This window comes from Stegostoma tigrinum, chromosome 38, assembly GCF_030684315.1.
Source record: "Stegostoma tigrinum isolate sSteTig4 chromosome 38, sSteTig4.hap1, whole genome shotgun sequence".
Taxonomy (NCBI): domain Eukaryota; kingdom Metazoa; phylum Chordata; class Chondrichthyes; order Orectolobiformes; family Stegostomatidae; genus Stegostoma; species Stegostoma tigrinum.
Window position 1 is genome coordinate 3,077,193 of NC_081391.1, and position 22,270 is coordinate 3,099,462.

Consider the following 22,270-nt stretch of genomic DNA (forward strand, 5'->3'; position numbering starts at 1 on the left):
TCCAAATATAAGGTCCCAACACGATCCTTGCGGAACACCACTGGTCACAGACCTCCAAGTAGAAAAATACCTCTCTACAATTATCCTGTCTTCTATGACCAAGCCAATTTGTATCCAGCTTTTTGCTGTCAATCCTATGTGACTTAATCTTCTGGACCAGCCCATCATGAGGGGCCTTGTCTTTTAGTATTTAGTATAATAGTGACCATAAAAGTCAAGGTGTAAAGTCATTTTGAGTGGAGGTAAGAAATATCAAAGATAAAAAGTCACTGTGGGAGTAACACACAGGTTGCCTAACAGCAGTAAAGTAGTAAGGGAGATAAGGAAGAAATAATGAATGTTCTATTCAAAGCAGAATGAATAAGTGAATCATAGAAAACCTGCAACGGTAATTATATGCTAAAAAGGTCAAGGTAAATTTTTGCTTGCCCAACCCCCCTCCCCAACCCAACCATGAACTAGTATGTTGGCTGTTGCTTTCTGCCCTATGCTTGTATAAAACACTGGACATTTTCCCAAGTGTGAGAAAAGTCCATCAATGAGGGTGATAGTAATGTATTAATTGAACATATCAGTTTGTCAAAGGTAGCCTGGAAGAAGCATTTATTGAGTATTTTGGGATAGTTTTTAGTACTAAAACCAACCAGAAAGCAGACTATAGCTTGTTAGATCTGGTAATGTGAAATTATACAGGTTTAATTAATTACTTAAATGTACAGGCACCCCAATGATCATAATATGATTAAAGTTTGCTCCCAGTTTAAGAGAGAGGAATGAATCAAAGACTCATCTTTTAAACTTAGACTCGCAACTGCTCTTATTTATGTGGTTATACGGTTCAAGTAAACTGCGAAATTAGCTTGAAAGGTCAATGGAGACGCAGTGGTAGATATTTAGGTGATATTTGGGCGGCACGGTGGCTCAGTGGTTAGCACTGCAGCCTCGCAGCGCCAGGGACCCAGGTTCGATTCCAGCCTCGGGCGACTGTCTGTGTGGAGTTTGGACTTTCTCCCTGTGTCTGCAAGGGTTTCCTCCGGGTGCTCCGGTTTCCACCCACAATCCAAAGATGTGCAGGCTAGGTGGATTGGCCATGCTAAACTGCCTGTAGTGTTCAGGGGTGTGTGGGTTATGGGGGGATGGGTCTGGGTGGGATGCTTCAGGGGGCAGTGTTGACTTATTGGGCCGAAGGGCCTGTTTCCACACTGTAGGGAAGCTAACCTAATCTAATTTCATGATACTCTATACACATGTATTGCATTGAGGATTCGAGAAGGGGTGTGATACTCAGCTGGCCAAGGAGGTTACAGATAATATCAAATTGAAAGAAACAGCATACAATTCAATTAAGATTAGTGGCAGGTTAGAAGATCAGAGAGAATTTTAAAAATGTAAAGAATGACTTTAAAAATTAGAATATAAGAGAAAGTTAGCTAGAGGTGTATATAAAGAAAAACCACAAGCACGAAGAGTTTCTACAGGAATTTGAAAAGGAAAAAAAGCAACTGAAAGAAGCATTGGTGGTCTAGAAAATGAGTCTGGAGAATTAATGGCAACTAAAGAAATGGCACTTGAATTTTTCATCTGTCTGTCTTGGAAGACATAGGTGACCTCCAAGAAATAATTGTAATCAAGAGGTGAAAAGGTTGCAGGAACTAAAAACAATTGCAAACACCAGGGAAATATACTGAGATGTTTATTAGCATTAAAAGACTGTGGATTCCCCAGGTCCTAATGGACCTCATGCTTCGATCTTGAAAGAAATCGCTGCTAGGAGATTGGATAACTTGACTTTAATTTTCCAAAATTTTCAAGATTCTTTAAAGGAGCCACTGGCTTAGAAAACAGTAAGAGTGACTCCTCTATTCAAGAAAGAACGGAGACAGAAAGTAGGAAATCACAGGCCAGTTTTCCTAATATCAGTGATGGCGAAATTGCTGGAAACAATTACTAAGACTTTTTGAGTCTAGATATCTGAATCAATAGATATTGCCATTTGTGTAACAGTATTAAACCATATTAATTCTAAACTTAATGATCGTTAAGATCAGATATTTCAGGATTCAGCTGGATTTTCAAGATCAATTCCTGTGCTGTTATCTTTGTTTTTTAGGCCATGGATCACCTACAATCCTTCATCACAGACTGTGACAGAAGAACAGAAATTGCAAAAAAACGTTTGGCAGAAACCCAAGAAGAAATAAGTGCAGAGGTGGCAGCAAAGGTATAATCTATATTAGTTAGTGATCTAATGAAGCGGGTATAGGCACAAAATAGGCTGGCTGCTCAGGAATAGAATAAACAGGATTTGTGTACTGCTTTAACATCAGTATAAGAAAATGGTAAGTTTGAGGGGAAAGATGTCAAACTTCTGCCAGTATATCTTCTATTGGTCACAGTCTCCTTATTTGCTTTCACTAATTAAAATAGTGTATTAATGTTTAAAAGACTACAAATGTACGTGCATGAGTGCAGCAGGCTGATGCACGTTGAATTCATGCTTCTATGATTATTTTTATAGTTAGAAAATTAAAAAGCTGTAGCAGCATAATTTATTCATCCTCTGTAATTGTCAGTAAAGGAGATTTCCTCCAATGTCAAGTAACCTTCAAATTTCTCACTCCATAAACTTTGAAGTGCATTTTTATTTTTTTCTCTTATCAGCAACTCTTATCTGAGATTTTCTCATCCTGCTATTTATCTATGAGTTTATTGATATGTCACCACATCTTGTATTTTCATTACTTGATGACCTATCACAACAGGTTATGTGATTATTAAAGATATTGACATTTTTAACATACCTGGCAAAAATATCACATTTCTTTCCAAATTTCATTTCAGTATAATGTATAAGAATCAAAGAGTGGTTCATGTACTTCTGTCTCTTCCTGAAGCAGCACTTATGCTTTAAATTGCAATATATTTTGACACATTGTATGAAGCTAATGAAAATAGCAAGCATTTCCTTTGACTTTTCTGAATGGTGTTGTGTAAGTTATTTGTTCAGTTTATCCTTTATAAGAAAAGATGTGTATTGCCCAGACTTACTCAACATTCCATTATACTGCTGTGGAACTTTGCCACACAGCAAAACTAACTTCATAGGAATTGCTGAGAGGTTTACTTCGTAACATCTAAATGATCATGTAGATCCGATTAGTCCTCATAATCTAAGGGAAATAAGAGATTTTGCAACGTTTCACGTATAACTGACCAGAGCTGTGTAGAAGCGAGAAATTGATGCAGTTTTAAAATCCTATTTGCATCTAAACATGCAAAATCTAGATGAAGCCCCAATTTCTGTTTGTTTGTTGAGTAACTGATTTCAGGAGCAATATGAATTCTACAGTGCTGAAATGCGAGTAGCTAGTCTTTAATATTCCAAATCACCAGTCACCAGCCCTGTAGGGCAGTTTGTGCAGCAAGTGCTGGGTAGCAATGGATTCTAATCCTCTCTATCAGTCACATAGCCAGATGCCACCACCTAAAGAATGGCCTTCAAAGAGAGGTATCAAACAGTTCCGGAAGCCTAAGAAAATGTACTCATGCATGAGTTAGAAAGATGGAAAGTGGGCATATAACATCATTTGGTGTGTTTCAGCTGTTACTATTATGCCAGATAAACTGAAACTTATGCCAAAACACACACTTCTTTTAATAGTATGACACTAAGACAGCTGACACAAGCTTACATCAGGACAGTCTCTTAAATCTAAGTCAAATATACACTTAGAGATAACAAAGTGTGGAGCTGGGTGAACACAGCAGGCCAAGCAGCATCTTAGGAGCACAAAAGCTGACGTTTCGGGCCTAGACCCTTCGTCAGAAAAGGGGGATGCAGAGAGGGTTCTGAATGAAAGAGGTGGGGAGAGGCGGATCGAAGGTGAGTAGAGGAGAAGATAAGTGGAGAGGAGACAGACAAGTTAAAGGGGCAGGGACGGAGCCTGTAGAGGTGAGTGTAGGTGGGGAGATAGGGAGGGGATAGGTCAGTCTGGGGAGGACGGACAGGTCGGAGAGGCAGGATGAGGTTAGGAGGTAGGAAATGGAGGTGTGGCTTGAGGTGGGAGGAGGGGGTAGGTGAGAGGAAGAATAGGTTAGGGAGGCGGGGACGAGCTGGGCTGGTTTTGGGATGCAGTAGGGGGAGGAGAGATTTTGAAGCTTGTGAAGTCCACATCGATACCATTGGGCTGCAGGGTTCCCAAGCGGAATATGAGTTGCTGTTCCTGCAACCTTTGGGTGGGCATCGTTGTGGCACTGCAGGATGCCCAGGATGGACGTGTCATCTAAGGAATGGGAGGGGGAGTTAAAATGGTTCGCGACTGGGAGGTGCAGTCATTTGTTGAGACCGATATGCTCCTAAGATGCTGCTTGGCCTGCTGTGTTCACCCAGCTGCGCACTTTTTTTTATCTCTGATTCTCCAGCATCTGCAGTTCCCATTATCTCAAATATACACTTAATTGTTTTTGAACAACAATGTTGATGTTAGGCTGTTTGTCATCTGTCAGGCTGAGCGAGTTCATGAACTTAATGAGGAAATCGGGAAGCTGCTTGCCAAAGCAGAACAGTTGGGAGCAGAAGGAAATGTTGAAGAATCCCAAAAGGTCATGGAGGAAGTTGAGAAGGCACGAGCCAAGAAGAGGGAAGCTGAGGTAAGAGTGGCTTATATTGATGATTATTTCCCCCCCCAATTCTATTTGCTAATGTTTTAATGTGGTATAAAAGTGTGTAGATCAACCACTTTGAATTCTTTTGTTTTTTTTAACCCCTTTCCCCCCTCCCCAAAATAAACTTTTAATTCGCTGTCTTTTTTTCTACTGGTGATTCAATTATCAAGAGCACAATTTGAAATTAAGTTGACGAAAGTATGTGTTACCTGTTACCATTTTAGAAGTCCCTAAACCAGTACAAATTTAACAAGAGCTGTGATCCATGTAGAAGAAAATATGGAGTACAGTCTACAATCACATTAATTAAGCCGTAGTGTAATGCCAAACTTTTTACAAATAATATTTGTTATTTTGTATTTAAAGGCCCAATTGTCAAATTAAAATCAAGTGGCAAGCAATCAATTTGTTAGCTTTGTTTGGAGACCTTTGCCAGTAGTGAAAACCAAGTTTGACATTTGATAAAACTTGAGCACAGGTACAGGCAGCACCCATGATTATGATCAGAGCAATCCTGAGGAGAACTAGAATACTGTTAGTGTCAGACAGCTGAACCCAACTGGATTACAGATTTATGCAACATAAGGAACAAAATTACATTGAGAGAAAATGTATGCCATCTTTGTTTAAAACCTGTGAGTGGACGGAGCATTAAACCTGCATCTCCTTAACTTTTAGATTAGGAAGCAAACGTTCGTTATAGTTTATTTTGTTGTGCTAGCCATGTTATGATTTACAATCTAATACTACTGTAATAAAATGCAGGTTGCACACCACTGCCCAATTGCATTTTTCAATTTTTGAACAAATATGTCATGTAACCTGCCAATTAAGGATCCCAGAAAATTACCACTGGCAAATGCTAATAGACGATATTAGCCTTGGAAAGGAGAAGTGGGAGATGGTGGTAATGTTGGAAGTGGACACTATTTCAAGTATCTTGCATTAGTTAGTGTATTAATAACCTAAAGCTTTTCGACTTAATAAGAGAGAGTTAATATGCATTCTTTCTCCTTGCAGCTTTGTAGAAATCTAACATTTGTAGAGTTCACTGTTATGAGGCAGTTGGTTAACATAACTCTATTAAACCAGCTTTATGTTTCCATCTATTAATATTACGTTTGATTACAAGGTGAAATTCAATTGAGACTAAAACTTAAATTCTAATCCAAAGTTGATTTTAATTTTAAGACTTACAAGAGTTGGTAGTGGTTTACTGGAGGAGCTGATCAACTTTTCAGCACATGTTTAGATGCAAAATGTTAGGTGCCTTTCTGGCTGCAGTGAAGAGAACTTTAAAAATATTTCTTTATTACACCAGATTATCTGTTTTGCTTTTAAATAATGAAACATATTACAAGTTTTTTTTCTAGCTTTTTTTTCTATTCAAAGCACAATGCATAAGTAAATCACAGAAAACTTGCTGCAGTAATTATTTGCTCAAAAGTTGAAGGTAAATTCTGCTTGGCCCCTAACCCAAACATAAACTGGTATTTTGGCTCTTGCTTTCTGCCCTATTCTTACACAAAACATTGACATTTTCCCATTTGTTAACAAGTTCCAGTAATTTTGCATGAATCTCTCACCTGGTTACAAGACACAGTCAACACAATACACTGATGTCTGTTAACTTTCCAGTTGAAAATTACACTTTCTGAAATAGGTTTTAACTGTGGACAGTTAAAATAATTGAAAAGAGCTCATAAAATGGGATATCAAGTTTATCAATAACTCCTTTTGCCACACTGAAATTCACAGCTGTGAAAATTGCATGTTCTCCCCCTCCTCTGAGTCAACCAAATGTTGCTTGGTTACCTAGTTGTGTGTGTATGTCTGTGTGTGTATGTTTGTATGTATGTTTGGGGTCCTCGATACAACAGTTATTTAGTCAGACTACCCAGTTTTCTGAAAGAATGGACTTCTGTCATTAGAAATACAAGGGATTTTTAAGATGCTGCTTAATAGTTGACAGGACCAGTTAATGTCATGCAAGCCCTTTTTGTCTCGATACAGTTTCAACCACTTTGAATAAGAGGAAAACCCTCTCAGAAGTTTTGAAGTGTTTGCAAAAGTATAGCTTAGCAATATAGTTTTTTTTTAATTTTCAATGTGCAGATCCATTGGGTCATTGGGAATTGTCAGAATATTTGATAAAAGCTTAGAATTTACTCAAATCCAATGCACCATTTTGGTAGTTTGAATTTCTTGCTTCACAGAAATTATTTGTAACAAACTTTATGCACAGAGCAACTGATTAGGGTGATGTGTCATCAGTGCAGCTTACGCCACTTCAGTAGCTTGGCTATCTTTGGAAAGTGATTGCTCACATAGTTTGAGGGTTCTCCCTGGAAATTGTTTTGGAAGTGGTGCTGCTGCCTGTACCCACCATCATTATTTTTATGAAGTTGGGTACCCACCATCATCATTTTTGTGAGGATGGGCACAAAAGAATTCAAAGTGAGTGAATACCCACTTTAGACGATATGGGGAGAACCCTGTATGAAATATGTTCCAGAAAATGTCATAAAAATGTAATATATTTTAATAACATTTAAACTTTGTTTGTATAAATTAGGGAAAATTCAATCATGTAACTGGTCATGTAACTCCCTGACTTACCCAACATTGCTGATATAATTGTAACTATCTCTACCCTGTTTAAAAACGATAAATCTCAATTGTTAAATGAGTCCTCTGTTCTCAACAATGTACTTCTGTACTGTGTTATGGAGAAATACAGCTTGTAACATTGCATTTTTTCACCACCAGGGGGACACCATTGCTTCTCCTTCCTCCAGTGCATTCTGGGTAGGATGACATCACTGTGATTGCCTTGCACTCTGTAACTGTGTTATACAACTTCCACAGAATTTTACCTAGTTTAGAACATTTTGCTGTAAAATTATAGATAAAATGCTTTATTAAGTTATATCCAACAATCCTAGACCAGGGTTACAGTTTTAATTTAGTAGAAATATACCCAATTTTAGTGAGTTTCTTGCCACCATCGGTCAGAAGCTTCTAACAGTCACATGCGTAAGTAAATACTACAAAAAGAAAACCGTAGTCAAGGTGTTGTCGATGTGTGTGTGTGTGTGTGTCTGTGCGTGTACATGCGCACATGCGTGCATGTGTATATGTGTGTATTGGGAACAAATTTTTAATTCAGTCTGTAGTTCATTGTGAAAATCTTTGCGACTGTGGCATTTTGACACGGTTCAGATCTGACATTTTAAATTTTACCTTGTAATTAGTTATCAAACCTGCAAGCATGATCTCGTCTTAAGTTTTTCTTAAAGTGATAACATCCAGTCAACACAAAGGAAATTTGTTGCTGCTAATGCACAGTCAGATACACAAAGTGAGCACTTCATATTTTAAACCACTTCTCAACTTTGGCTCAGTTGCAGCACTCTTGCCAAGAGTTGGTCTGTTATGTGTAAGAGCCCACTATGATCCAAGCTGATGCCATCAAGTACTAAACAGTACTCTGTCAGATGAGATGAAACTGAATCTGATGCAAAATATCATGCAGCATTATTTTTTAAAAAAAGAGCAGGAGCTACTTCTGGTTTCCTAAAAAAAATTTCTTAGCCAGCCAGCATAATTTTTTTGATTACTATTTTTTGGGCATGCTTCATGCAAATGCACCTCAATTACATTGGTAGCAATGTTTTAAAAGTATTTTAATGCCTGGAACTTGAAAGGAATTACAGAAATATACCTTCCTTTCTTCCATTCTTACCAACAGTATGGAACTTGAAAGGAATTACAGAAATATACCTTCCTTTCTTCCATTCTTACCAACAGTATGTCTGGAGTTAATTTTATTTCAGATAAATTGTCCCATGTTTCTGAAGTGTTTGCTGAATAAAATTTAATAACGTTTCAAAGTGCACAATCATGCTGGCAATTTTGCAATATCAGTCAGCTCAGTTTTGGGTAAATGTGCAGGTAAGAACTTAAGGACAGTGAGAGAATTGTAAGGAGGTTGTAAACATCAAATGTTTGATAGGCAAACTAGAAATACTTCCTTTTGGGGAAGGACCTCCATAAGATGCAGTCTTTCCCCTTCCTATTAGAAGTCATTTCTTTAGTTACAGGAGAAAAGACATGCCTTTTTTAAACAAGAATGAACAAAGCTGAACTATACCATTGGTTTCTAAAGTGTTGACCATTACAATGCACTACATGTAATGATTGACTTGCAAGACAAATGTTTGCATCCTGTTGCTCTAAAGAGAGAAAATACTTGTAATTATTACTGTTCCCTAACAGTAGCATGCGATTTGCTTCAATTCTATTATTGTCTATGATATGCAGTTTATAAATTGAGCATGATGATTTTGTGCTCGTTCACGACTAGGCATCTGCATGCGTACTGTGAATTTTGACCTTTTCATTTGCACTGGTTCCATATCGATTGGGCTGGAATGGAAGAACATGCTGCTGATGTGAAACCTAGCACATGTCTTGATGAAGCCAAAGCTAGAAATCTTTGTTGACCACATGACTGTTGGGTGAGAAATCAATAAAACTGACTTGTAGGTTCACTCATGGTGTACTACTTACCTTAAACGTGTTATTTAATTAAAAACTCTCCATTCTTAAAAAGAAAACTCAAAAGCCCATTGTATCCCTTAAAAAAAACTTAGCAGTTTTAGCTCAAAATAAATCATTTATGAAACATCAAGAATGGACTGGCAATTTGCATTCTACTATTTCCTACTGCAATATTGCTTTATTTCATGTGTTGCCAATTGAAAAAAGCAAATTTAAACTTTTTGTGTAAGAAATGGAATCTGGACAATAGCATCTTTGTAAGTCATGGTTTTTGTGCACTTACTTGTCCTGAGCAGTTACCCAGTGTCTTCCTTACGAATGATTAATTCAATCTGTAGGTGAATTTCTGTTCAGTTATGCACTTCATTCTTTTTAGCTTGTGGCATAACAGTCCCCACAACCACTTCAAATTATGTGTCATGAAAGTGAAATCAGTTGTTGCTAATATTATTTATCTTTTTCAGCTACAGGATAGCAACAGTGATTACCTTAATATTAACCATAAATTTTTTAACAGACTGTCAAGTACAGTATTCTTTTGCCTGTGAAATATTGCTGCAGACCGAATCATTGGTATTCCTTCGTTTTCCTACCAGAAAATATACTGAGCAATATGTAAAGTATCCCTTCTTCCTCCCCTGCTCCCCTCCCTGACCTATACCTCGCAAAACTCCTGGGACAGGCCAGGTGCTACTTGGACTCTGGTAAGCTAACATTGCTACATCATCACCTTTGCAACATTGGAAATTTTAGGAACAGCTGAAAGGCCATTTTTGGTCCCATTCAACTTTACCGTCCAACTTTATTCCTTGATTACTTTGTTATCTGGGAGTTAGTCTGTAAGTCATGTTGTTATCCTTCAAAAGCTGAACTCATAATTTATGCCATATTCAGTACCGTTTTGTATGACGTTGTTGAGTGTGCAGTAGTTCTGCCCGAGTGTACTGTTTTGAAAAGTTCTGTTCCTTAATTTTGATCTCTTCATCATTGCATTTGATTGCACCAACTTTATTAGTTTCCTTATTCCTTTTCAACCAGATCACCTGAGTCATGTTTTACTTTTGAGATAAGCCTAACTCTAACGTTTACTCGTAACTAAGTGTCTGAAACTTGGTTTCATTTTTTGCCCTCAGGCCATGTTTCTCGAGGGCATTAATGTGCTTTGTTATGTATAGATAGCATACTAGGTGATAAACATCATTTCTGTCTGGTAGAAATTTAATGTGTTGGACTGCAAACAATGTTAAATGCTATGTTTACAAACTAGCAGCTTTTAGTAAAGGATACATGCTTGCAACTGTATTGAACAGGGTGGGCGTGGTGGTGCCGTATTTTGTAAGAGAAAGTTGCTTCTGCCAGACAGTATTTGCCCACAGTTGCTATAACTGATTAAGAGTGGCATAATTTTTCCACATCTATACTGCTGGTTGACGACATAATTGCAATACTGTATAAACTTGATCTGTAGGCAAGGTAAATGATTTTTTAAATAACTAAATTATATAATGTAAGGTTTAAATTGCCAATTGCTTACATTTCCTGTTCGTAGGGTATGATACCCATGGCGAGGCTTGCAATTTTTTTGATCTTCTTTAATTGCCCTTATGAAATTACTGGTTTCTGATTGTAACAAAATAATACCCATGTCTGATTAAAATTCATATCCACATTTCTCAAGTGTCTGGCCCTTTCTAATGGTGGAGGGCTACAGGAGAAGCCCTTTCAGACTGTCATGTTTTCTGATTAAGACAAATTATTAGGAAATTTGATCTTTTTGAAATGAAAAGCAATATACTGTTTTAAGTCACTGACGTAGAAACACAGAAAACTAGCAGGGGTTGGCACTTTGAGTCTGCTATATCATTCACAGCTGATCCTCCAACTCCATACCCTGTTCCTGCTTCTTCCTCATATCTTTGGATCCCTTAAGCCCTAATGACTGTTTTCAAGGAAGGATTAGATACATTGTATTTTGCCCACAACTGCATTTTGTAGCAGAGAACCCCAGAGGCTCACCAGTCACTCGATGAAGGAATGTCTCTTCACCCAAGTCCTAAATTGCCTGCCCTGCATCTTTAAACTTTGACGCCTAGTTCTGAGCTCCCCAGTCACTGGGAACGTCCATCCTCTGTGTGCCCTGTCCAGTTCTGTTGGAATTTGATAGACTTCCATGTGATCATCTGCTAATTCTTCTAAACTACAATGAATATACGCCTGACTAATCCAGTCTTTCTTCATTCAGGAATCAGTCTGGTAAATCTTTGTTGCACTCCCTTCATAGCTGGAACATCTTCGCACAATAATTTAAAAGTGTGAAGTGATTCATTTTGGAAGGTCGAATTTGAATGCAGAATACAAAGTTAATGGCAGGATTCTCGGCAGTGTGGAGGAACAGAGGGATCTTGGGGTCCGTGTCCATTGATCCCTCAAAGTTGCTACCCAAGTTGATAGGATTGTAAAGAAGGCGTATGGTGTGTTGGTTTTCATTGGTAGGGGAATTGACTTTAAGAGCCATGAGTGTCTGCTGCAGCTCTGTGAAACTTTGGTTAGATCACACTTGGAATATTGTGTTCCATTCTGGTCACCTCATTATAGGAAAGATTTGGAAGCTTCAGAGAGTGTGCAGAGGAGATTTACCAGGATGCTGCCTGGCCTGGAGGACACGCGTTGTGGGGAAAGGTTGAGGGAGCTAGGGCTTTTTTCATTGGAGCAAAGAAGGATGAGAGGCATAGATAGAGTGGATAGTCAGAGACTTTTTCCCCGGGCGGAAATGACTCTTACGAGGTGGCATAATTTTAAGGTGATTGGAGGAAGGTATGGGGAAATGCCAGAAGTAGGTTCTTTACACAGAGTGGTGGGTGTGTGGAATGCGCTACCAGCAATCGTAGTGGAATCGGATACTTCAGAGAATTTTAAATGACTCTTGGATAGGCACATAGAGGATAGCAAAATGTAGGGTATGCAGGGTAGATGGATCTTATTAGGATAATAAGTCAGCACAACATCGTGGGCCAAAGGGCTTGTACAGTTCTATGTTCAAATAATCCAGCTGTGGTGTCACCAAAGCTGCAATTGTACAATGCATGGTATACCTGTCCCTGTGCTTGAATTACCTCACTATGAAGACCAACATACCACTTGCCTTCTTTATCACCTACTGCACCTATATTCTTACTTTCAGCAACGGGTACACAATGACACCCAGGCCCTGTTGCATTTCCCTCTTTCCCAATCTATAGCCATTCAGATAGTCTGCTTTCCTATTTTTGCTACCAAAGTGGATAACTTCATGTTTATCTACATTATACTTCATCTGCCATGAATTTGCCAACTCAACTTGTTCAAATTCAAATCATACTGAAGCATCCCTGCTCACAGTTCACCTTTCCACTCAGCTTTGTGTTGTCCACAAATTTGGACAGACTGCATTTAGTCCCCTCAACTAAATGATTTAAATATACTATGAATAGCTGGAATCTAAACGTTGATCCCTGTGGTACACCACTAATCACTGCCTGCCACTCAGGAAATGCCCCATTTATTCCTATTCTTTGTTTCTTGTCTCCCAACCAGTTCCTTCATCATGTTAATACACTGCCCCGATTCTATGTGCATTGATTTTTCATGCAATCTCTTGCATAGGGCCTCATCAAAAGCCTTCTGAAAGTCCAAGTAAACTACATCCACTGACCCTCCTTTATCCACTCTACTACTTAACTCCTCAAACTTCTAGCAGATTTGTTAAGCATGATTTTCGTTTCGTAAATCCATGCTGACTCAATAATCCTGTCACTGTTTTCCAAGTACTCTGCTATTAAATCTTCTATAATAGATACCGCAATTTCCCCGCTACTGATGCAAGGTTATATAGTTCATAATTCCCTCGTTTATCTCTTACTTTTTTAAATTAGTGATGTTGCATTAGCTCCCCTCCAATCCATAGGAACTGTTCTAGAATCTGTAAAATCTTGAAAGATGATCACCATAGCATCCACTGTTTCTCTGGCCACTTAAGTATTTTGGAACATAGTTACCAGGCCCTGGGGATTTATTGGCCTTTTAATCCCATCAGTGTCCCAAACACTCCTTCCCGACTAATACTGATTTCCTTCCATTCCTCCCTCTCACTAGACCCCGTATTCCCCAGCATTTTGGGGATGTTATTTGTGTCCACCTTTTTGAAGACAGAACTAAAATATGTATTTCAGCAACTAGGAAATAGAAAAGACTGCTGGAAGTTACAGTCAATAAAATGTGAACCTGGAAGAGCATAGCAGGTCTCGTAAAGAGTCTAGACCCGAAACATTGACTTTCCTGCTCCTCAAATGCTTACTGACTTGCTGTGCTCCTCCAGCTCCACATTTTATCAACACTAAAATATGTCTTTAACTGATCTACTACGACTTTGTTCCCTATCACAACTTTCCCTGTTTATTTATTTTTATTAGGATCTGCCCTATTAACTGGTTGGAAGACTTGGCAGTGTTCAACAAATCAGCATTGCCATTGGAGTCACTGTTGCCATTTTACAATTATTTTAACCTGGCTCATTCTAGCTCTTCATTTGTTTGGTTTAATTTATTAAATTTATATTTTCAGGATGATATTAATACTTATTGAATTATGGTTAAAGAGAAAAAATAGTTAAAATCAGCAATATTTTAATTTGGCTGAGAAAGAAGCAAGACTAGGAAATTTAAACCTGGCTAGGCAGTTTTCCTTTGTCAGGACCAGTCTTTTATAATACCAGAAAATTGGCTAAAGTAGAGAATGTTTATCTGGCTTATTTCTGTTCCCTTTCTCAGGAGGTTTATCGGAATTCCATGCCAGCCTCCAGCTTCCAGCAGCAGAAGCTGCGAGTCTGTGAGGTGTGCTCGGCATACTTGGGTCTTCATGATAATGATCGACGCCTTGCAGACCACTTTGGTGGCAAACTTCACCTGGGATTCATTGAAATTAGAGAGAAACTGGAAGAACTACAGGTGAAGAAATTTTCCATTCTCAAAATTTTGAGAAATGCAAGCTTTCTGTACCAACGTGCTAACTTTTGTGATTCACATAACAGGTTATCACAATGCCTCTGCCCCTCAGAATCTTATACTAGATGATATGCTCCTTTTCTATTTTCCCTGCAAAGTAGGCACGTTTACGTTTTCCCAAGTTATACTGCCATCTACCAAATTTTTGCCCACTCACTTTCCCTAGCTGTATTCCTTTGTAGTCTTCCCATGTCTTGCTCACAACTTATTTCCCTACCTGTGTCTGCAAATTTATTCACCATGTGTTTTATCCCTTCATCAAAGCTATTATAATAAATTGTAAATAGTTGAGCCTATGGCTCTGCATTAATCACAGCTTGCCAACCTGAAATTATGTCTACTTGCTGCTTCAGTCAGCTAACTGATTCTATGACTACGATAATCTGCTGTACCTAGCACCATGAGCTTTGTATTTGTTTGGTACTTTTGATGCTGGTACGTAATCTCACACCTTCTGAAGGTCGAAATACAGTACATCTACAGATCATTTCTAACCCACAGTATTTACTACTTCCTAAGCATTTCATTAAATTATTGCATTGAGCATTAAAGTTGGGAGGTCATGTTATGTCTGTACAGGACATTGGTTAAGCCACTGTTGGAATACTGCATGCCATTCTGGCCTCTTTGCTAAAGGAAGAATGTTACAAAACTTGAAAGGGTTCAGAAAAGATGTACAAGGATGTTGCCAGGGTTGGAGGGTTTGAGCTCTGGCTATTTTCCCTGAAGCATTGGAGGCTGAGGGGTGACCTTGTAGAGATTTATAAAATCATAAGGGGCATGGATAGGATAAATAGACAAGATCTTTTTTCCTGGCTGGAGGAGTCCAAAACTAGAGGGCATAGGTTTACGGTGAGAGGGGAAAAATTTAAAAGGGACAAAGGGGCAAGTTTATCATGCAGAAGGTAGTGCATGTTTGGAATGAACTGCCAGAGGAAGTGGTGGAGGCTGGTAAACATGTAAAAGGCATCTGGATGGGTATATGAATAAGAAGGGTTTAGAGGGATATGGGCCAAATGCTGGCAAATGGGACTGGATTATTTGGGACGTCTGTTCAGCATGGACGATTTGGACCAAAGATTCTGTTTATGTGCTCTATATCTCTGTGACTCTAAACACAATTTCCCTTAATTGGAGTTCCTTTATTAATCCACACTTGTCCAAAAGCCTGTTAATTTTGTCTTTGATTATCAGCTCAAAAAGTTTTTCCACCACTTCGACTAAATTGAATGCCTTGAAGATAGAACATAGAACATAGAACAATACAGCGCAGAACAGGCCCTTCGGCCCTCAATGTTGCGCCGACCTGTGAACTAATCTAAGCCCATCCCCCTACACTATCCCATCATTATCCATATGCTTATTCCAAAGACTGTTTAAATGCCCCTAATGTTCCCTTCTTTAAATAAGGATGTAATACTTTCAATATCCATTTCCCTACCTCTGTAACTAAGGAGTATTGAAAAATTATTTCATCTTTGCAAAAATATTCTTTATTCATAATATTATGACAAAAACATTTCAAATTAAATATTCCAGAATGTACAATAATAATCAGCTTGTACCCATACAGTGTGTTCCACTCAGTACGATTTTAATAGACCTAATGTTTGTAATACGCACTTCATATCGTGTAGACAGTTTGAGGACAAAAAAATATTAATTAAAAATTACAGGAAACATACAACTGGTACTCAGCAATTTTCACCTATGCACTCCTCTTATTGGGGCAGGGTTGGTATAGTAGTAAAGCTACAGAACTGTTTATCCAGAAACAAGTCTAATAGAAGGGAGATAATGGGAACTGCAGATGCTGGAGATTCCAAGATAATAAAATGTGAGGCTGGATGAACACAGCAGGCCAAGCAGCATCTCAGGAGCACAAAAGCTGACGTTTCGGGCCTAGACCCTTCATCAGGCTCTGATGAAGGGTCTAGGCCCGAAACGTCAGCTTTTGTGCTCCTGAGATGCTGCTTGGCCTGCTGTGTTCATCCAGCCTCACATTTTATTATCTAATAGAAGGGAATTGATTTGAATTGCACTGTAGCAGATGGTGAAATTTGATTTCAGTAACAATCTGGAATAAAAAGCGAGTCTCATGGAAACCACGTTACCGGTATCATTTGATCTGAAAACTCATCTGATTCATTGATGTCCTTTTAGGGAAGGAAATTTTACATTGTTATCTGGACTGGGCTACATATGGCTCCCACAACAAGATGGTTGACACTTAAATGCCTTCCGAGCAGTTAAGAATGGGCAATAAATGTTGGCCAAACAGCAATGCCTGCATCCTGTGCAAGAATTTTATTAGCTTTCCTGATTTCCTCACTGAACCTGCATACAGGCAATGAATTCATGGTCATCATAAGGGCGGCACGGTGGCTCAGTGGTTAGCACTGCAGCCTCACAGCACCAGGGACCCGGGTTCGATTCCAGCCTCGAGCGACTGTCTGTGTGGAGTTTGCACATTCTCCCCGTGCCTGCGTGGATTTCCTCCAGGTGCTCCGGTTTCCTCCCACAGTCCAAAGATGTGCAGGTTAGGTGGATTGGCCATGTTAAATTGCCCGTAGTGTTCAGGGGTGTGTGGATTATAGGAGGATGGCTCTGGGTGGGATGCTTCAAGGGGCGATGTGGACTTGTTGGGCCGAAGGGCCTGTTTCCACACTGTAGGTAATCTAATCATTAGATGCAGATTTATGTTGCTGAGGTACGATTCAAACCCAGATACCCAGGACACTACCGGAGTCTCTGGATTAACAATCCAGTGATAATACCAATAGGCCATTGCCTATCCAAAATTTATCAGCCTTTGGTTCTTGGCATTGGGCTTTGGTGAAGAGCCCACTAATATGGTGTATATGGGATGGTGTATGAATATTATGCATGTGGTTTTTCAGAAGATATCTGATAAGGTTCTGCACAGGAGATTATTGGAAATTGGAAATGACTTGGTGACATGAATTGATAATTCGTTGAGATTGTAGAGAATTCATAAAAGAAATGTATTCTACTGGAAGGTTGTGGATAGTATTATTCCAAAAGGATCTGTGCTGTGGCCACATCCTTTCTTGATGTGTATCCAATTTGGGTGTAAGAATGACAAATTGGAAAATGTTTAGAATGGCACTGGATTAGGAACTATTGAGAAGCCAAGAGATTTGAGATCTGAAGACTAATGCAAAGCGCAGAGTATTACCATAAAGCTAATATTCCAGATGGAGTCTGACCATACAACTATAGCTCCATGTAACTGAAGCATCTCATCCTGACTCTTAGATTTATTATACTTTGGAGATAGATGGCAGCAGTCAGTCGGCCATTTAGATCATTTCAAATATTGCTTTTTATTCATCCAAATATACGGTGCTAGACTGGACATTCAAGAAGTTAAATCCTTTGTTGACGTGGAAAAGTTCAAGCTGAAGATTGTATAATAGGTTTCCTTGGTTTTACAAATAGAGTTGTTAAGATAATGTTACCATAGTCCTACCGAACACAGAGCTGTTCTCTCGATAGAGAGGAAGAGAATTTACTGATCGTAGTTTAACCTGAGGGTGACCCTACGTCAAGTGAGTTTCAGGAGAAGTGTCCTTCGTGGCAACATCAGTTGGTGTAGGAATTGAACCCATGCTGTTTGCATCACTATCCAGCTAACTAAGCTACCCAACCCCTGTAGAGATGTACAAATTAATTAAAGCGAAGTAACCATTGGTTAGATCATTCATAGAAAACGATGATCTTAGATGCTTTACTTCAGCAAAGATTTCAAAGTTGTGTGGGGTGGCAAGAAAAGACTAATCGAGCTCGAATTTAAGGAAATTACCTAAAGAAGTAATTGAAATGTGAAGGAAAACTTATGCGCACAGTGAATGGTTAGCTTCTAGAATGCACTGCCAAAGGCAGGTTCAATCAAGTCATTCAAAAGAAAATTGGATTATTATTAAAAAGGAAGCATATGCAGGGCTGAACTCTAGATGAATTGCACCTCTAGAAAGGCAGCATTGCGTCAACAATGGTCTCCTTCTGTGCTGTCACAATTCTGTGAAAATCTACAAGTTTTATTTTCAATAAGATTTTGTGGAAATAAAGCTCAGAGATTTAATTAGTTCCCTTGGTAGTTTTAATTGGTTGATGTTTGTTGATTGGTACCTTTTATTTGTTTCTTTTTGCTACATGTAGATTCATGGCTTTCATATCTGTCATGTTTTGCCTTTTCTCGCCGCTTGGGCAAGTATGATTTATGCTTTGTGAGTGAGGCCATAGTACAATATAAAACCTGCATATGTGAAAATCAAGAAATGTCTTTTGTCACATGGCCATAACCGAAGCTTTCAGGGTTCATCAAATAGCAACAATTTCTATTTGAATTACAATTTTCCCTGTGTTGAATTCAGTTTGTTACATCAGCTAGTGTAGTTTTTTATTCAAATCTTGTTGTAATGATTTCTACCTCAACAATCTGTGGAGTTGTAGTCAAGGGCTGAACATCTTGACACACCTTCATATCCTTGATTTAATCCATTTGTTACTCGAATAATCAGGTTACTGAGTGTAATCCTGTTTTCTTTTTCCTGAAGAAACTTGTTGCTGAGAAACAGGAGAAAAGAACTCAAGAGCGTCTGAAACGAAGAGAAGAAAGAGAAAAGGAGGAAAGAATGAAAAGAAGGTTAGTGGCTTGTTCTTTTCGTATTTCAGAGATGCACAACACTTGGCTATTTCTATGCGAAGCAATTCAGTTTAACTTCATAAAAGTTGAAATGCCCCTTCAGTTGAGATTTATAGTCCACTGGTTATATTTCATAACAAAGAACATAGCTGCATGATATCTTGCATGTATCAGTTTATTCATGTCAATGTCTATTTGACCTTGATGGTGATCACCCTTCCAGTCCAGCCTGATTCTGATGTTCCAGTGCCATTATGTTGCCAATAATTTTGAGTATCCTTCAAAATTCAAACTTCCAAATAAACTCCCTGCTGTTTAGACTATGATAAGGTCTTTGCTCCTGATGGAATTGCTCCCTTTCCCCTTTTTTAAGACCATAAAACACAGGAGCAGAAATAGGCTGCTATCTCAGCCTTGAATATGCTTAAAGACCCAGTCTTAACAGCCCTCTGTGGTAAAGAATTTCACAGATTCATGACCACCTGAGAGGAGTGTCTTTGAGTGTGGTCTTTCACCTTAATTGCTGCCTTGCATTACTCTTTCACTTCCAGTTCACGTTTTCTTTGCTGGTTAGAGTCAACATTGATTTATGTAGGTTGGGTCATGGCACTGTAAACAATTTGAATGTTGTTCGGAGAAGATACTGTTGCAGTGTATTGGGAACTTGTATTGATCTTACCCAAGTGGACTTCAGAAAGTATTCAATAAGGATTTTCAGCAGAGATTATTGGCAAACTAGGGAACATGACAGATAATTTGAATGTAACTAGATACCACAAAGATAATGAGTTTCATTCTGATTGCCGGCTGGACAAGAGGGAGAATTCCCTTACACATAGTGCCTAGGTTCTTTGCAACCAACCTGAGAACAGAAAGCGTCAGTTTCACATCTTTCTTGAAATCTTGGCAGACATTTCAGTCTCCTTCACAAGTAAGTTTAATCTAGGACAGCACTATGCACCCACCACTTACGTACTTGTATCAGGACTAGAGGCATTGTATTCTGTATTTTTGCATGTGTGCACAATAGGGTACAGTTATCCCTACATTTAACTTAATTTTGTCATTGACTGTTGCAAAAATGTCAAATTTCGTGATTTATTTGTGGGATTAGTGTCTGTAAAAATGAATAATACAAGAAACTGTGGTGAGAATTTGGTAAGACACCCCAACTCAAGCATGTGCCTTATTAGATTCTTGCTTAGTGACGCCAATTCAGAAATATCCCTGATTTTATGATGGCCTCCACCTCCTGGTCCACAGCCAGTTTACATATCTTGACAGATTTGCTCTTTCTTTGCCTGTTTCTAAGCTGTTTCAGATCCAGCCATCAAGTGACTGTTTCCAAGCTGTATTTCAGTGAGTAAACACCTAAGTAAAATGAAAATTAAAAGGTTACCTCCCTGCATAATGTATTCAATGTGGGACAGCATTTTTTGGATTGGCAGGCAGTAATCAGTGGAGTGCTGCAGGGATTAAGGTTGCAGCCTCAACTAGTTGCAGTTTATACCAGTGTGACTAAATTAAGGTACCATTTATATGCTAGCTAAATTTACTGATGACACTAAGGTAGATAGGAAAGTAAGTTGTCAAAGAGGAACTGGACAATTTACAAGGGGTTATAGACAAGTTGTGAATATACAGGAAAAAAACATCAACTTGAGTCTCATGGGGAAAATGTGAACTTTTCCATTTTAGCAGAAAGAATATAAAAAGAGCATATTATTTAAAGGAAGACAGACTGCTGAATTCGGAGGAATAAAGGGATCATGGTTACTGGTACCTGAGGTAGACAGAATGTTGTCATCTATTTCAAGGAGAGTGAAACAAAGTAAGGAACAGAGCGCTCGAGAAGCTCAGTCTTTAAGTATGTTTAGGTAGAGTTTGATGAATTTCACCTTTTTAATGGCATACACAGTTATGGGATAGGAGTAAAAGACTGATATTTGATCATCCATGATCATATTGAATGCAAGGCAGCTCGATGGGCTGAATGGTCCTACTCCTGTTACTATGTTCTGGACTTCAGAAGAATGAGGTGTGATCTATTGAAAGAGAATAGATCTTTGTGGGTATGGAGAGCACATGTTCCTCTTGTGGTGGAGATAAGAACCACCAAGTACAGTGAGATGGTGATGAGATTTTTTCAGTGGAGACAGGATTATTGAATTTCTTCAAGGGCAGGTTGGATATTTGACATTCAAGGGAATCTTATGGGATGTAGACAGGAAAGGTGAGTTTAGACCACATCTAGATTTTCCTATTCATTTGTGGGATGTGGGTGTCTCAGGCTGGCCAGCATTTCTTGCCTATGCGTAGTTGCCCTTGAGAAGGTGGTGGTGATCAGCCACGATGCCGTGAGGGAGGGACTTCCATGATTTTGACCCAGCAACAGTCAGGAAATGACAATATATTTCCAAGTCAGGTTGGTGAGTGGCTTGGAGGTGTACTTTCAGGTGGTGGTGTTCTCATATAACTGCTGCCCTTATCCTTCTAGATGGAAGTGATTGTGAGTTTAGAAGTTGCTGTCTGTGGAGCTTTTGTGAATTTCTGCAGTCTATCATGTGGATAGTACACACTGCTGCTACTGAGCGTCGGTGGAGGGAGTGGATGCTTGTGGATGTAGTGCCAGCCAAGCAGGCTGCTTTGCCCTGGATAGTGTCAAGCTTCTTGGGTATTGTTGGGGCTCCACTCATCCAGGCAAGTGGGGAGTATTTCATCACACTCCTGACTTGTGCCTTATAGATGGTGGACAGGCTGTGAGGTGTCAGGAGTTGTTACTCACTGCAGTATTCATAGCTTCTGGCCTGCTGTTGTAGCCACTGTGTTAATGTGTTGAGTCCAGTTGAGTTTCTGGTCAATGATAACACCCAAAATGTTGTTAAGTGAGGGATTCAGTGATGATAACACCATTGAATGTCAAGGGCCGGTGATTAGATTAGTCTGTTATTGGTGATGGTCATAGCCAGATCAGCCGTAGTCTTTCTGAGGGTGAGACAGGCCCTAAATCCTATGTTTCAAAAGCCTAAAAGTGCAGTCGAGTGCTACCATTCACCATTCATATTAATTTTCCACAAACATCTGCAAACAAGGTGCAGAAGTAGGCTACTTGGTCTCCTGAGCTTCCTCCGCCATTTATGAAGGTTACAATTGAGCTAATAGCACCACAATCCTCCCTACCCAACAACTTTTCACCCTCTTCACTGCCTTATAAAGAAGAGCATTCCAGAAACAGTCAACCTTCTTTCATACAATGTGGATTCCAGATTGGGCAAACGAAGGGGAAGAGAAGTAAGATTGTAGAGTAGCATGTGCTTTCTGCCTCAAAGGATTG

At 39.1% G+C, this 22,270-nt stretch overlaps 1 protein-coding gene across 10 annotated transcripts in view; it reads left to right on the forward strand.

Annotated features, from left to right (window-relative positions):
- LOC125446972 (putative RNA-binding protein Luc7-like 2) overlaps positions 1 to 22,270 on the forward strand; it is a 71,621-nt gene that overhangs the window by 41,646 nt on the left and 7,705 nt on the right. For 7 of the 10 annotated variants that reach the window (XM_059640583.1, XM_048521021.2, XM_048521018.2 and 4 more), the window contains 5 exons: positions 2,111 to 2,221; positions 4,507 to 4,650; positions 7,435 to 7,473; positions 14,034 to 14,210; positions 18,848 to 18,936. In XM_059640583.1, coding sequence (XP_059496566.1) covers positions 2,111 to 2,221; positions 4,507 to 4,650; positions 7,435 to 7,473; positions 14,034 to 14,210; positions 18,848 to 18,936 — 560 coding nt within the window. The remainder of the gene's footprint in view (positions 1 to 2,110; positions 2,222 to 4,506; positions 4,651 to 7,434; positions 7,474 to 14,033; positions 14,211 to 18,847; positions 18,937 to 22,270) is intronic. The other 3 variants (XM_048521019.2, XM_059640585.1, XM_059640586.1) reach the window with 1 other exon arrangement.